This window comes from Chlamydotis macqueenii, chromosome 14, assembly GCF_036417535.1.
Source record: "Chlamydotis macqueenii isolate bChlMac1 chromosome 14, bChlMac1.mat, whole genome shotgun sequence".
NCBI classification, from domain to species: domain Eukaryota; kingdom Metazoa; phylum Chordata; class Aves; order Otidiformes; family Otididae; genus Chlamydotis; species Chlamydotis macqueenii.
In genome coordinates this window covers 851911-869387 of record NC_141569.1, presented here as the reverse complement: position 1 = coordinate 869387, position 17477 = coordinate 851911, and the positions used below count along the sequence as shown (strand labels likewise).

General features: G+C 43.3%; 1 protein-coding gene across 3 annotated transcripts in view; it reads right to left on the bottom strand.

Annotated features, from left to right (window-relative positions):
* Positions 1-1556: 1556 nt before the first annotated feature.
* KCNIP1 (potassium voltage-gated channel interacting protein 1) overlaps positions 1557-17477 on the bottom strand; it is a 395949-nt gene continuing 380028 nt past the window's right edge. For all 3 annotated transcript variants that reach the window (XM_086759042.1, XM_086759044.1, XM_086759045.1), the window contains exons 3-9: positions 14698-14767; positions 11913-11983; positions 10063-10170; positions 8953-9057; positions 8431-8493; positions 4869-6207; positions 1557-4826 (exon numbers count right to left, since the gene is read on the bottom strand). In XM_086759042.1, the coding sequence (XP_086615168.1) occupies positions 6160-6207; positions 8431-8493; positions 8953-9057; positions 10063-10170; positions 11913-11983; positions 14698-14767 (465 nt within the window). In that variant the 3' untranslated portion in view covers positions 1557-4826; positions 4869-6159. The remainder of the gene's footprint in view (positions 4827-4868; positions 6208-8430; positions 8494-8952; positions 9058-10062; positions 10171-11912; positions 11984-14697; positions 14768-17477) is intronic.

The window sequence follows — 17477 nt, the reverse complement described above, 5'->3', positions numbered from 1 at the left end:
CCAGTTTCATTGTACTTACTCCATGGGCCGTTTATAAAGGGATGTCTATCCCAGAGCAGCCTGTCGTGGCTGGTAACCTCCCATGTTAACTCCATGATTTAAATAGATGGAGGATTTAATATCACTAGCCTGGATGAGGCTCTGAGCAACCTGATCTAGTCAGGGATGTCCCTGCTCCTTGCAGGGGGGTTGGACTGGATGGCCTTTGAAGGTCCCTTCCAACTCTAACCATTCTATGATTCTATGACCGATATCTTGCCAATTTGTTTTACTTTAACTGCATTTCTATTATTCTCTTACCTTTAATTAGTGCCACACAGACAATTAGCAGCTGTTTCTTCAAATTTGTCTGATCATTTCTGTTTAAACATTTATTTATAAATGTCACTTCATTGTCTGTCACCAGTTTGAATTTGCTTCTCAAAGGCAAAGGAGTTTAACTAATCCTGAGCACTGAATCAAGGGACATGTGCTGTGGTTTCCGTAGACTGCAGCTAAGTGGAGAACTCAGGATGGAAGGCAGAAAGTTAACAAGATGCCCTCTTTCCAGCAGGAGCGCTCAGCTCCACTTAGGCTCTGATCTCTCAGAACTGGTCCCAGATAATTGGCTTTAGAGATGATGATAATCTGGCATTTCTTCCCTTAAAGCAATTTGTTAAATCTAGGCTGCAGACCAATACATACCTGTTATCTCACAGTGCTTCCAGTCACATCCCACTCTAGCAGGATACAAGCCTCACTTTCCCCAGCATACTGCATGGCTTCTCCATGTTTCTCCAACTCAGATGCATCTTCTCACCCTAAATGCAAGAGAACCAAGTAGCCGATAACTTCTGCTTGCACAGAGAAGTACATCTTCATGTGCCAACATATCTAGGCCTCCTCCCTTTCCAGCTTTGCTGGACCTGCACGGATAAGCAAAGATTACAGAACTATCTCACAGTAAGAAAAGCTATTCTTCCATTCAAAAGTAACCTTTTCCACATGCTGCGTTGTGGCACGTGCCTCAGTTTCATCCTACCATGCTCTGGAGGACGTTCCCAGAGATGCTGTGAGGACCAGCCCTCGTTGCCAGCGCGTACCTGGCCCCTTCAAACCACCACACCAAACACCCCAGACTCCACAGGCAGCGGCAGATGCTCAGCCTGCAATGGTGATGGGCTGAGACTAAAATCAGAGGTATCTAATACCTCACAGCAGTAACTAAGACTTTGGAAACCCGAGCAGACTTGATGTCGAAAAATTAATAAAAAACCATACGCACGTGCCGGTGAGCCAGTGTGTACTGTGCCTAGCAGCAGCTGGGTGCACTCCCGAGCTAGTGAGAGGCACTGCATGGAAGCTTCAACACCTTTTCCTCGCAGGGACAGCAAAAAGTCAGGTTTGGCACCTTCCACAGGGAGCTGTTGTCTCTTCTGAGCGGGCTGGGGCCTTGGTGGCAGAGGCGGCTGGCTGTCCCCAGGCCGCTCGCTCCCAGCCTGTGCAGCCAAGAGCTGACTGGGAGGAGCGGTCAGCTGGGCAACGCGACCTGTTCAGGCACTGGAGTGAGACCAATACCACATTTCACACAGACATCTTTATTTTCACATTTCTGCATGTATGCAAGAGAATGTTCTTTTTCCTGGGATGTGCTGGTAGACATATTACACCCTACAGAATGGAGCTTAGCAATTTTTTTTTTTCATATATATATGTACACACATATATATAGTCTCGCGAAATTTGTTCTGCATTTCTCCATGGGTCAGAATGGATGTTCACAACAAATTAGAGCTACAGGGACACTGCGAGGTTTTGTTTTATTTTTCTTATCTCTAAAATAAAACACTACTTGCATTTTTCTTCATCTCGATTGCCTGTTCTCCTGGTTATACTTAAGTAAAAATGCTGAAGAGAAAAGACATGCCTACAAGCTTTCAATTTTCACTACTCAGATACTACCAGTGATGCAGGTAGAATATTTCTGAACTCTTATTTACACAAGGGCCAGCCATCAGTGAGGTGTGTGTCACTGCATCGAATATAAGCGCACCCCTGAATCGGTGATGCAACCAAATCATTAGCATGTAAATGTCAGGCTCACTGCACAGTTCAGCACTCTAACAGCCTCTCTGCAGATAAATATGTATTTATGAAGTCCTGCTTTTAAAATTTTCCTGGTACATTTTTAACCTGACAGTGTCCCTTAAGAAAAAAGTACATACTGAGCTTAAGAAAGGACACCCTCCTACAGGTATTTTCTTTTTATTATTAAAACCAACATTTTTAAAACAATTCACCAAAATTTAATAGAAATTGCTGTTGGAGAATAGCATTGGTAAGAGCGAAGCTATGCACTGCTGCTCCGTTAACATGGCTTTAGTTAGCACAATTGATATTATTTGCACATTTCCTTAGGTCTTTCATGGCACTTCCATGAAGAAGAAAAGAAGTTCATTACACTGCTGCCACCATGTCTGAGATCATACACGGACACAAAGATGTTTGTTCTCAACACGTGTCACGGTCAGGCAACGCCAAAGCTCTGCACGCAATGCTTGAAGCTTGGGATACCCACACCCTCAGGTTCACAGCTTGACTCGTGAGTAATCACAATATCGCAATGCATTCAAAGAAACAGGGAAACAAACAGCAACGACAACGGGCACATTACATGTTGGGTTTGTTTTTTTTTTGTTGCATTATCATTAATCACATTCCTATTTTTCAACAGACTGCTGCCTAAAATGCATGTTAGAAAGGCTTTTTTTTAGAAAACGCTGGTATGAAGGTGCAGACTAATGTTTGTAACTAATGAAGGTCAGACTAATGAGTCAGACATTATTTAAACATACACAACTTTGAGAAAATTTGCAGAGCTGATACCACTGACAGAGAGTCTAACTGTGACTTAGAAGCCAGCACAGTAACTACCTTCCACATACCGGCAGTAGGATTTACGACGGTATGAGGTTAGAATAGCATACTCTGATTTATCTAGAAAGCTGTAGGAGTAAGCATTTGCCGTAAATATTGCAAGCCCCTTGTATGAGCCATGGGAGGCTTTGCAAGTTTACAAAGTAACATTCACGGAAAACATAAAAAACAAATGCAAAGACATTTCCATGCAGAGTACGATTCTCTCACAGTCACTGGATCTCTGTCATCGGCTGGCTGGAGCACACACACTGCTCACGGAGAACCCAAACGCCGCCCGCGCCCTGACGCATACCAGCCTCTGGCTGGTATCAGTGGGACCGGAGACAAACACAGGATAATGAATGGTTTTGCAAAGGCAATGACTCTGCCACAGACAGAATTCACAATTAGAGCCATGTGAAATACAACTGCTGCGTGACACTTTGCCAGTCCTCCTGCCTCAGCTACAATGGACTTGGAGTGGAGTAGAGAGGTAGCAACCCAGGGCTGAACATCAGGTATGTGCAGGAGGGGTCTGTGAGAGTGAAATCCAAGTTAATTGTGCCTCAAGGGCAGAATTGGACCAGTGCAGCTTTTGGCATCTCCCCCTCTGCCTAACGCACCCCCATCATTATGGGGACCCGAAAACTGACACTGGAGCAGCAAAGGAGATGCCAAACTACAGGGTCACTAACGGCAGCCTGATTTCAGCAATGCACTTCAGTATTGAGAGCAACATCCAAATGTCTTGATGCATGTTGCCAACCCACTGCCACGCTCCACAGAAAGCAGTTACAGCCCCCGTGACACGGGCACCCTGCGCCACCCACAGCGCACTTCTGTGAGCGGAGACACAGGAAACACGGCTGAGGTCAGATTCATCACACTAACGCCAGAAATTAATTTAGCTTCAGGGACCACGGTATCATGCAACTAACAATGTTTTCTTTTGAAAACAGCACATTCAGAACTTTTCAGGCTGTATGTGCCATCTCATGAGCACATTTGGAACAACGCTGTCTGAGGAGAAGGCCCTGTGCTAGCCCAGTGCAAATACTTGTTTTCCATTACCTGGATCACTTTTCCCCCAGCTGAAGTTAACTGCTTAGACTGGCAGCAGACAGATGCTCTTTTGGTGCGGGGAAAAAAGCAGCTTATTCATTATATTAAATTCTGTCATTTGCTAAAGCGATTACAAGAAGAATTGAGAAGGAACAGTGTAAACATTGTGCCTTATTTCAGCTACAACTGATGTCTTCATCAAGTGGCTATTAAATAAAAAACTAAATAGACAATACTGGACAACTGGAGGAGAAGGCTACTCTCGCAGCAGTGCACCACAGCACATTACTGGAGTTGCTATGCTCTCTGTCACTGCTGGGAAGGAATTAATGGATTTGTACGAAAGGCAATGAACAGAATGGACAAACGAGGGTGCCATTCCTGCGTACGTGTAACTTCACTCACTTGAACAGCACTTCTGATGACACGTGAGCAACGGAAAAGGAATAAAGTCAGAGTACACGGGAGTGTATGGAGAAGCACAGTAAAAGGGGAAAATGCCCCATCTTGGGGAATTAGCACAGCATTACACTAGTACTGATCAGACCTACTTCTATGATCAGGAATACTTCAATAGATTAAATTTTTATAAAATATAGGGCTACAGACATGAGGCATTCTATATATTTTGTATTATAAAAGCTTCCACTTACATAATTTTTAAAATATATCTTCACTGCTAACAGTATATTTGTCATATAGTATCTGATATAATAAAAATATATGCTTACTGGACGGGAGCGATGTAGCACTACAGCAGGAACTCTCCTTTCTGTGCGGTCTGAGCAGCTGGAAAATTTGGCTGTTCCCTTCTGCCCTTGGTTTCTCAGCCATCGGCTGCCTGGAGACTGCGATAGCACTCTGGTCTGTTAACTTTCCTAACAGTCTTCTGCAAAGCAGGCTCTGACATGTTCTTCAGCTGACAAAAAACCTACTGGGCAAAATCCAACCTTGGTGTAAATTCACTATGTGGTTCTTTCTGTTTTAGCAATTAAAATACCCAAAGCCCCAAACCAATTCTCTAGTTGGCATCAGTAAGGAAACAGGACTTGTACAACTCACGCAACTGCCTTGTAGGAAAAAAGGTTTTTGCTATAGAAAATGTTAAATTTTTTCCCATAGGAACATATGGGCCTAGCAGCTAAGTAGCTCCCAACTAAGCTTACAGGCACTTTGTGGGTGCCAAGGTCTGTGTGTGCTAACACAGCTGCATCATCTAGGCCCTTTTCTGCACTAACACTGGAAAGCGTAAATAAATCCATACAATGGGCACCACTTTACTGTAACTTCCAATGGAAAAATACAAACATTGAAATGATGGATCTACAAACTGCACCGAAAGGAGCACAGCACATGGTCAGGGTGCTGCTGAGACCCAGACTGGAGAATAGCCTGGTGTCCCCCAAGTGCTGGGAGTGGGGAAGGCGGCTGGGACCAGAGCAGGTATTCACGTTCTTGTACCAGCCCTTATAAACCTGCCCGGTCTTGCAAGACTTACCATCATTGAACAGGATTTGTTCTGTAGTTTGAAATTTATATGTGCCACACATGTTTTGCTCCTTTCTGGCTCACCGTGGCATGCAGATCCTCTAGTTAATGTGTTGAGGAGAAACTCTACCGAACTCAGTGTGGTGGCACCAGTGCATGTGAGAGGAAAAGCAGGGTATCTGCAGAAATGGGGATACTGGCTACGCAGGCTGTCTGCCTAATGTCCTAGGTGCATTTACTGTTCTTCTTTTACAGACCACCCTGGTAGAGTTGGCTTTTGTTAAAGCAGATTAACGGCAAGGCATTCATAAAACATTTTGCTATATGGTAGCACGGACTGAGCTTTTCACTTGCAATAGATGGCTGAGTAAGCTATCGACATGTGCTATCGTACGTAATCAAGCTTGCTAGATTAAAAGCAGGATTTGTGCCTAGCAAACAATGCTGTATATTACTCATAGAACCTTGAGCAGCAGTTCTCTCTTGTCAGGTTTTATTAAAATATTCACATGCTTCCAAAACGAAACAAAGGTCCACCGCCGTCTCTTGGGGAGAAGAGGTGGGATCGGTTGCATCTGGTTGCCATTTGGTTGGAGATGTCCTACAAAATCCTCATACGTTGAACATGGCTGAATTGTAAAAAGCGTTCACCAGTAAAGGAGGTCTTTGTCACACAAAGTCTCTGACTCCTCCAGTGCTCACCAGGCTCTGTTACATCACGTTCTCAAAGAGCTGTAAGGATCGCATTATATTGTCGTCCTGAAAGCAATAAGAAGATATTTTCACAAAAACTAACAAGCACGACTCGTAACTTTGCACGGCACAAGAGGGGCTCTGCAGTTGTTACTGCAGGCAATAGCTTTGCTTTCATAAAGCTTTTCATCCTTGATGAGCTGGAATCAATTCAGCGATCAGGTGCTGATTCAGCAAAGCGGTCATCTCTTACTTTGGCACGTCAGTCGGTTTGCAGTGTGCAAGCACAGGATCATAACTTGACATTCAGCATGGGCTGTGCTTTACTGAAGAAAACCAGACACCAGCACTGAGGTGGGGCCTGTACTGAGCCCTCAGACTTCAGTGTCCAGCTGCATTTGATTGATCCTGAACATGAAAATGTGCACTTAGCTTAATATGCTTCAAAAGTCCAAATGAAATTGCAGGTTTGGAACTGATAAACCTGCTGCCCTGAAAGACTGCTTGATCCCAGAAACACAATCAGCTCAAAACCAAATACATGCAATCTTGGCCTCCCCGAGGTTCCTAGATCCAAATGAGAAAGCTGGAGACACACAACAGCAATACTGGATTGTTTCTCATGAAGCCTTGAAATCATACTTTGAGGTAGTAACCAGAGTAATATTCAAAAACATAATGGTTTTTTTTCAGTTAGAATAACTGTTTGCCTGTAACACGAAAATAATTTTCCACATTGAGCAGCTTAAGGGATCTATTGCTTCTCATTCTTCCATCTTCTTTTGAGGCTGCAGCCACCTATCTCACCTCTAACCCAGTCTGGTGGGTACTAGGTAGAAGGAATTGCCTTGCATGGGCAACCAATCATCCTCTCCAAAGCAATGCCAGGAGCTCACTGCCCGGGAGCCATATCCTGAGAAACAGCAGCAGAAGTACAGCACTGCATTTGGGCTTGTTTTACATAAAGAAAGACCAAACATCTTCGTGTTGCAGGGCTCACTTCTATCTGCCAGGAAACAACACGTGACAGTGCCAAAGTCTGCACAGCTCCCAGTGCAAGGATGTCAAACCCAAACAAAGCACAGCATTAAACAAACTAACAAGTAAAGTAAAGCTGCTTCAATCCTGAGACCACTCATCACACACACACATCCAGCCTGGAGGCAAATTAGGAATGGAAAGAATAATGCACAACACAAATGATCAAATTAAAGATGAGGACAAAAATAAACTCAATCAGGAGGGACCAATAATGAAGTAACTGAAAAAAATTAGCCTTGCATTATGCATCTGCTAATAAGGGTTTTGCCACGTGAAGTTCCTGACTGAGCAGTAATTTGGGTGTTGCCAGAGCCGGATTTAACATAGAAACAGTGGGAGCCAGCCTAGCTCTCCACAGTGTGCGTCTTCCCACTGCTCAGGTACGGAATCGCTGTTCCACTGCAGAACAGGAAAGATTCTTCCAGGAGAAGTAAAATACACAGGAGGGCTGGTATGCAATTATTTGCACCATTGTAAACTTTCTAAAATGCAGAGGCTATTATTGTACTGATTAAATATTAGAGATACCTCTGAGCACACATTCAGAGTGTTAATTACAGGCTAAGACAACAGACACTTGGCCAACTGCATGTTAATGCAGATGCCTGTCTTTGTGCCAGCGCTAAAATACCAGCAAATAGTTATCACAGCCAACCTAACGTATGGAATTTGCAAGAGGGAGTTTATTTCCAAAACAGGGGAGAGGGGAATCATTGCTATGATGACAGCATTTGCTTGAATATTTCGCCATGAAACATCAGCTGGTTTTATAAGTCAGTGGGTAATTACAAGATTTTTAGAGACCTTGGACATCGGGCAGTTCCAGCAACGTGGTACCTGCTAATAACATCCAGGGGCAGCACACAGAGGCAGTACGAGCGTCTTAAAAAAAAAATTAAAAAAGAAAAAAAAATAAGGACATTTAAGGGCATTATAAGCTTTCTCCAGAGTTATCTGCTCGTCTACAGAATCAGGTTCTGCAGCTTACTCAGGAAAATAAAAGCACTGGCCACCAGGACTGGAAACGAAGAGGCTCTCTCCCATGATTCGCCTGACCCTACTTCTCTATTCAGTCACAGACTTCACAGGGCACCACCAGAAATTCAGTCTTGAAGCTGGCTTTCTCACAGAGCAAAGAAAAGCTCAGATCCTGAGCAGCATCTTGTTTCAAATGGAGTTTGTTCAAAGGGAAAGCAAACGCTGTGGCATGAGCTAGATCTTTCATTGCAGTTATAATTTTGTCCTTACCTCCTGACACGATTCAATAAACTCATCTAAAGTTACAACACCATCTTTGTTTTTATCCATTTTCTGTAAAATAAAATAAAAAAATATTTTTGTTTCCATAAGTAACACTGCAGTTATAGTATAACATCACATTAGAGGCAACCTTTATAAACCTAGGGCACTTTACAAGCTTAGATTACAGATTCAGTGACACTGGAAAATTTGCCGACTGCTAAGGACTTGTTTACTCTGGTATCTGAAGCATTTTTGAGGTCATCTCCAACTATTCCTTCTTTGACACACACCGCAACCTCTGCCCTTACTACATCGTTTATTTATTCACTGCCTCAACAACCAGCACCCATATTCCTGTGTCTTTACAGGCAGTTGAGAGAAGAAGCACAGAAGGGCTGCAACACATGCAGAGGCTTATTATTTTGGAAAATATACTGGGGCACAGGATCGAACTTGGGGCTAACCTTACAGTAAAGTGTATCAGTACATAGCTCAAGTGTTACGAAAAACACATCAAAAATCAAGTACCTGGAAGAATACTTCTACGTGCTGCCTTGGAGCATCTTCCTTGAGCACGGGATATGTGTACTTTCCCATCATATCATAAATTGCCTTTACAATATCCGTCATTTCCTGCAGCAGTAGCGTGCCAACACAAACACAAAAGGGACATTAGTAGAAGTTACAGCACATTTCTTTCTTTCATTGCCCTTTTCTTTACCCTCCTTCTCCTATTACAAAACAGCACAGAGAAGACCTTTACATTTGCATGCAGACAGATGTACAGGCACATACAAGTTAATCTATAAACAACAAGCGCATCTTTCTGACTGTGCCATGACTTGGCCACAGTCATGCTGGGGCCTCCCACAGCGCTCAGCTCCCTGCTCCGGCCAGGCAGCACTGCAGGACGTGTGCTACAACACAGCAGCTGCTGGGCACGGTGCTGGGCTGCACAGTGGCTCAATCCAGAGCACTGCGACACCGACCTTGTGCCAGAGCCTCCTCTGGGGTCAGAGACCTTCACAGCAGGAACTGGGGACCCAGCCCTTCTCCACACCTTGCACAGACTGCCACACAACTCCATGACCAGTAGCAGCAGCCACAAACCCTCCAGCTACACACAATAGTTTTGAGAAGATAGACCAAGATCTATCTGCAAAATGTTCAGGTTAGCATGCTCAAAATGAAGGCTTCCCACAAAGGAAACAAGCAATACCAGATAAGAGGATAAAACCAGATGATAATGCAGGATTTGGGACTGGTGCTGGGAGCCTGCAGTGCTTCGAGTGAGCTCACACCATACCTCCCAGTGCAGCCAGAAACCCCCTGCACCTCAGCCACTGAGCAGCTATTGTCACCACCACCCTCCCCTTCACAAAGGCTGTGTTGCTCACAGCTGTAACTAGGATTTTGCTCCTGGCTAAAGCAATCCATTAAAGGCACTATCATATAGGAAAATATGTCTACAAAATCATGCAAAGTAAGATCACTGTGCACTTTACTTAGACACGGATAAATGCTCAAGTCCAGTCTGATTAGCATTTAATTACCTGCATGCAAAATTAATTGTGCTCTGCAACAGAAACCAGTCGGCTCTCCTCAGAAATCAACCACATTCGTCAGAAACAGCCTTACCTCCTTGTTTATATAGCCATCCTTGTTTATGTCATACAGATTAAATGTCCATCTTAGCTTCTCATGAACAGTTCCCCGCAACAGAATGGACAATGCCATCACAAAATCCTGGTTCAAGGTAGAGAGAGAAATGTGAATTTTCATAACATGTTCCCCTGAGTCACATAATGCCAGTCAAAACAGAGCATATGGTTATCAATCTCTTCTGACACACTCCTCCAAAAATGTGTCCTCTCTGGCTGAGCTCAAGGGACACAGCATCCGATAAAGTGACACATGCCTGGCTTTTACGAGTGCTGCGAGATGCTCCAGTGGCAATTTCCCTCCTAGAAATGGTCTGCTGCAAGGAGTCGTCGCTCAGACTGCTGCCGCCAGGTTAAACGCAGCTGGACTCTAACCGCAGCACTGGAAGCCAGTGCTTTCTTACCCCTGACCTAGGATGCTAGTGAAGGAGGAGGAGGAAGCAAATCTAGCACTTTCTGCGTCCACCTTGAGAGAGACAAAGATCCCCGTCTCCTCTAACACAGGGAGCCTCAGGTTTTGTTCTCTGGCAAGATCTGTCAGACTTGACCAGATGTGTTTCCCTCACTAATTACTCAGTGTGGGATGCAGCATTTTAATTGTATTTTTTGTTTACAGTAAAGTTATTGCTTTCAATAACTTTGATTTACTGTTTATACCACACAACGGCTCGGGTATCATAAGTGGCATCACTACAGGGATTTGTTAGCAGAGGCAGAGCTTCAAGCTAACAGAGCTCTACAGCTCAGGGTTCCCCATTTACTGTCCTTAGTCCTTCCTACGCTTTCTCCACTAGCTCTGCATGGAGCAGTGCATGCCTTCTTCGAAACCTTTGCTTCTTTTTCCCAAGGCTCAGGAATTTGAATTTGCTGAACAATACAAAAAAGGGGACAAAATACCCATATTTGACAACCACTAAAGAGACAGGTTTGCCAGGAAGGAAAGCTCAGCACTGTTGTTTTTTTTTTTTTTTAAATTAAATACTTACCTAAGCATTTTTCTGTGCCACAGCCTGCTTAGGTTTCTGGAAGTCTCTAACTACTGAATAGCTGCCACATGCAAAACTCCCACTGCAGCCATCACTACAGACACACATGTACACATATGGTAACACTCCCATTTCACATTTGATAAATTAACTAATTTCTCAGTCTCACCTGGAAATTACTGGAGTTCTTAGCCATTTGATCGCAAAGGCAAGGGTGCCTGAGATTTCTAGCTTTATGACCACAGTAAGTTGTCTTGCAAATACAAAGTTTATCCTTCACCATAAGGCCTATGACTTAACATACCCCTTTGCTGCACAACTATGCGTGTGGGTTTGAAGGACAGCTATTTGTAGTCACAGCAACAGGCCTTTTAATTAAAGGGGGGATTTGGTTTCCCTAGGAAAGAAGTACCTAAGATGCTCGTTCAATATATCAAATAAGCTAAAAAGCCCACCCCTGTTCCAGGAACATACAAATGTAATGCTGCAATGCATGATGACTGCAGAAGATGCGATGTACTGGCTTTTCTTTGACATCCAAATTATCTGGGCAAATCACTGGACAGGACTATCCTTCAGCCTCTCCTCTTCTCTACATAAATCTCTGCGCTTTCTCCCTGTGCAACTGAATAACGTGACATTACATTCTTTAGGGAAAGGAAAAACGCAACTCCACCTGCATTAACTAAAGTGCACCAGGTTTTAAAGTATCAACTGATTTTAGACTGAAATCTCTAACCCATAATCCCAACAAGTCCTACTAGTTTACAAAGAATGGATGGAGAAGCTTAAAAACACAAAACTGAGAAAGAGGCATCAAAGGAGGATGCAAAACAATTACCTCAAACTTCACTGAGCCGTTTTGTGCAGTGTCAAATGCGTTGAAGAGATAATGTGCATACATGCTAGCATCTGAAAAACACAAAAGGCACCAATTGGTACAACAGTTCATTATACACTACCAGCTCTAGACAACATTCATGACCTTATTTTGCTGTTGTATAAAAAACCAACCTTGTAGTACTGTCAGATATTCTATGAACTAGGAAATGGTAACGTGGACTTGCATACTCCCCACACGCCCTCCCTTAAAACAGCCTTGAAATGTAGCAGCTTTTATTACAATTGAAACAATCTGGATCATGGGGCTGTGCTTGAAAAAATGAGGGGGAAAAAAAAAAAAGCCTCCCAAGAGCATCTTTGGGGCAAATGGAGTATTAGCTCCGTCGGGAAAAACAGCAAAAACAGCAAAAACAGCAAAAACACCAAAGAGCGACTGCAGCACGTAGGCCTCCCTCTTCTACGTTTGCTTTGTGTGAGATACAGCAGGGATCCCCAGGGACTGTCCAGGTTCCAAGGGTCTAGTTCCAGTAACCGGAGTTTGGCCCGTGACCGTTGAACAGCAACCTCATCTGAGGCATATTTCTGTCCTTTTGAATCTTAAACTGTTGGTTCAGAAAATCTTTTCTGCTGAGAAGAACAGTTTCTATGGCCATGTGAAGGATGGCTATTAACAGGGAAAAACAGTAATGGTATGCAGGAAAAATCAAATCCGGTGTACGACCTCAGGACCTTCACTGGCCGACTCTCTGCTCTGGAGGTGATTCCACTGCTCTCTGTATCACTAAAGCCCAACTTTTCAGGGTGGAAGCAACTAACATTAAATTCCCTTAATTATTTCATTGCTATTCTAGCAGCCACACACTTTTTTGGCTCCTCTATTCTTTGCCTCCAGCACACAGCGTTAGTCAAGCCTGCACCTTCCCACTCCAGGCACGGGCGTTCAGCTGAAGGCTGCGGCCCTGTGCCACGCAGGCAGTCAGGAGGAGGGACCCGGCATCTCTTGGTTCTGATCTCTATGAAATCATTAAATATTTTCACATTATTCAAACCAGGAACCTGTAACAGTGTGCAGAAAAATCAAATACTTAAAATACTGTCATCCATAAGGCCAGAATACACTGGACTGTAGGAAAAAAAAATGTTATATTTTTAAGAGAAATATTGGAGCCAAATAAAATGGCTCCAGAAGAAAACCACAGAATTACTTACATGACAGTCCTACTAAAAACTAATTAAGCTAAACTAAACAATGAACTAAAAATATTAAACTAGAGGTCTTATTTCAATAGGGTATGATGTACATCAAGAAATACTAGATCACTAGTACCATTTAATGACACATCAGCAAAAATGAAAACCTGTCAAGGGTAGGAGTCCTTTCCAACAAAAGCATCACAAGCCTGGGATGACACTGCACAAAGTTTTTATAATTCAGAGCTACTTTACTACCTCTGAGATGCACAAGTTTAGCTGTACAGAGAGCCATAAAAGTGAAAAAATCTCTGAGGAATATGAAATCTCACAGTTTATGAAAGGTTACACAAACATTTTGGAAATCAAGTGAAAGAAAATAGTGCAAAATGCAAAAATCACACCTGCTGTTAAACTGATTTATTATTAAGCATGGTTGTACTGTCATCATCATTAACCACGGGAGAATCACATTTCAAGGGAATGGGGCACAAAATAAAAAAAAAAAAAAAAGGCAAGTTCCTTGGACTTACTGGCACTCAAGTTGAAAACACGAAACACATCCAGAAATACATTAAGATTATAAATACTTAAATGCTTGCATATTTGTTAAAAAAAAAAATGACTGGTTGCTTCTTATAACAAAAACAACCACAACAGGAAATAATCAAATCCGTACTGAAATTTAATGTAAACTTTCTATAGGTGTACATCACATGCATTGTAAAACATAAGCATAACCTGTTTTATCGTGACATTTGTTTGCAAAGCCACTTGTTAATGACCTTTCTAAAGTAAATGCACCTGCACACATACACTCTTGCAGAAGCTTCAGTCATCATTCCACAACGAGTGTATTCTGCAGCTACTGCGGAGCAGAGCGTATTAGTAAAAGATTCAGTATTTCAGGATTCCTGACAAAGCTATTTAAACCCAGGACTCATTTCTTTCCATTTGAGAACAGTATCCCCACAGAACATATCTAGTTAGAAGAACATATAGATTTTTAAGTGTTTTTAAAAGGCAAGAACATACAAGATTTGAGAGGTTTAATGTACTACTTTAATATTCCAATACATGACATGATCCTATCTTAGTCACATGAACACCAAAAACGATCATTTCAGGTAGGTAGGAGTTCACACATCAGCTGAGAACCGCTTCAAGAATTTTAGGGAGATTTTGATTAATATGCACACCAAAGTGAGGTCTGGGACTCTTCTGTGCTAGATACTACAGGCACAGCAGTCCAGCAGCAGGGAGCCAAGACACACCGAGAGGAAGCGACTCAGCTTTCTGCCATCCGAAAAGTCAGTAAAAAAATACCCCAAAACATCAGTCCCCAGCTTCTATTTTGGACTTGGGGAAAAAAGAGCTGACAGTGTGGGTCTATAGTCTTGGGAAATAACTGTTCAGAAGGCCTAACAATTTTATTACCTTGATGTTTGTGTTTCCATTTAAGATCCTGCAAAGCTTGAGCTCAATTCACATTTCTTGCACAGATTATCTGAAGTGGTTTTGCAGCCAGCTGGCAGTAATGAATGCCAAGGCATGCTTCAACAAACCCGACAGACGCGAAGTACCCCGCTTACCTCCATGCGGAAAAAACTGTGCATAGATCTGTTTGAATGTCTCTTCATTAACAACCCCACTAGGACATTCCTGTTGGAAAACCAAAAAAGAAAAAAGCCCCGCTCTGTAAAGGTTCATCTGGAAAACTCTACAAGCCCAAAGAGAGCAATTCCACAAATCACATTCCTGTTCTCACAGTGCTCTGGATGCACAGACTGTGCAGCTGAAGAAATTAAAAAAATTCAGACTACAATTTCATCTCAAGCATCTCATAGGCGTGGTTCACCATTATTAACACTTCTAACAGTCTTTTCAGCAGTGTTTAATCGCTGTTTTATAGGACAATCTAGACAGGCAGCTCATGCCTTCTGTCATATGAAGCTTTCATCTAATAATTACAAATAACGTTAGTGCCAGCTGATACTTCCCTGTCCGATGCCTCTACACATATGAATTCATTAATCCTCAGCAGCAGATTGTAGTCGGATACCTGACACCAGCTCCATGAGGCTAACGGTACATGCTATACTCGTAAGCCCTTACAAACAAGCATTAGTATTAGGCTGAAAAAGATCAGACCATTTTTAACCTGTTTGTGTGCTCAGCCTTCTGTGCAATTCGGAGAAGCCAGACTGTGCCCAAGCAAATTTTCTAACCTAGCTCCCTGTGGGGTTATTTGATTTTTAAGCTCTGGTACTAGAACATAAGGTATTTCATTTCACTTTTGGCTGCTTCGAATGAGGGCAAACACTCAGGAAAAGGGTGGCAGATTTTCTGCCCTGAATCTCCCGACGTACTAAGCAGCCTCACGGGGCAGCATTTGGGAAGGGAAAAGGGATCCCTGCCCAGAGGGCTCACGCTTGCTCTCCTACAGTCCAGCAAAATCCAAGCCATCATGGTAGTTAGGGGTAGGAAGTGCTGGCTGGGTGTGTTTGCGGAGTCTGGGCAGTCTGATTTGCCTATCAACCAATTCTGAAAACTCAAACAGAGCAAAACAATAAAATAACCTCCTGGTAGGACACGCTGAAGATGGATTAGCTGAGTTGGCTGAGTCAGAATCTCTCACCAACCCGGTGCGCGTATCTTGGTTTGATGCTTATGACTAAGCCGAAGGCCAGATTTGGGATCAAGACAGTTCATCAGTTATGGGCAGAATACTCACTCCATGCATTCCTCTTTCTGTGTCACACTATGATTGCTGTGCCATTTGAATACAGGTCCTTCAGCAAGGAGTTTCACAAATCTATAAGGAATCACCAGCTTTCAGTTTTTGGAACCCGACTCCTATTACCTTGCCTGATAGCCCTGAGTTCTTGTGTATATAAATAGAGACACAGAGAGAGAGCGAGAGAGCGAGACAGAGAGCGAGACAGAGAGAGAGAGGCACGGGGAGAGAGAGGCACGGGGAGAGAGGGGCGCACGGGGAGAGAGGGGCGCACGGGGAGAGAGGGGCGCACGGGGAGAGAGAGAGACGGGGGGGGGGGAGAGAGAGACGGGGGGGGGGGGGAGAGACAGGGAGACACACAGAGAGGGAGACACAGAGAGAGGGAGGGAGGGAGGGAGGGAGGGAGGGAGGGACAGAGAGACACAGAGAGACAGAGAGAGACAGAGAGAAATAGTTGATTCTGACATTTTTTCTACTTGCCACTTGTGATTTGGTAGATCTTCCCTTTGTTGTCTCTTTTCCAGGCTGAAGCATCCCACCCTGAGAATCACAGAAGGCACTGAGCATCCTTTAACCATCCCTTCTCTGCATCTTTCCATTTCCACCGTAGCCTTTTTGAGACAGCAGCCCAGGTCTGCAAGCCATGTTCAAGAGGCCTGTACACCGTTCATTTATCAGTGCAACATAATTGTGTTCTCTCCCTGTTTCTCTGTTCTTTTCCTAATAAATCCTAATTGGAATATTGGCGAAATGGGATGGAAACTTTTTCAGATGTTTTCAATAACGCTAAGGCTAATCCAGTCTATTAGCTAACCCTGGCTAGTTTTCAGGTAGCATATCACGTCTTCCTCCTGGACTTACCTTCTAAAGTAATGAAAATTCATTTAAGAGTTCATTCTTTTGCCTAACATCCAGGAGGGCCATGACTTTGTGCAGACTGAGATGCTGTTGTAGCACAAGCAAGGTTGGGGATGAACAGAAATGAGTTTGAAAGAGGACAGTGCTCCAGAGCCTTTACAAACACACACACTACTCCCACATTACGCTACCTGGAATGTGCCTGCTACACCACGTGATGCTGTTGGGGTGGAAACTCCTCTAACCTTCCTATAATTCTGTGCTTGGCTTCGACTTCATTAAAGAGCAGGCTTTGGAGTGCGTATCATGGCCCTGGGTAGGTTTGCAAAGCAAATACATGTATTTGCAAATACATTCACTGCATGTTAAACTCCACTCTGTAGATCCACGACAGATAAATGTTTATTCTAGTAGCATTACAGGTTGCTGAATTTGAGATGAGTAAACTTTGGAAGTCTAGGAAAAATCCCTTTGAATTGGTGACACAAAAAGCTGGAGGAAGATTCAAGTCTATGACTTATTTATTGATGAGTTCTTTAGATACCTTTTAAGAACAAAAAGGACTTTGACAAAAAATTATTCCACCATAAAAAGCGTATAAAAGTAAAAAGGCATGTTTCTCAAGCTTCTGATCTGCCACCATCACCTGCTGCTGATATGCATTCACTAACCATGAAAAAGGACAGAATGAACAAGAGAAATCACTTTAACCTGTGTGAGTCACTGAAGGAGAGCAAGGAGGGGTACTTCAGGGGACATCAGAGCCAGTTCCTTAGG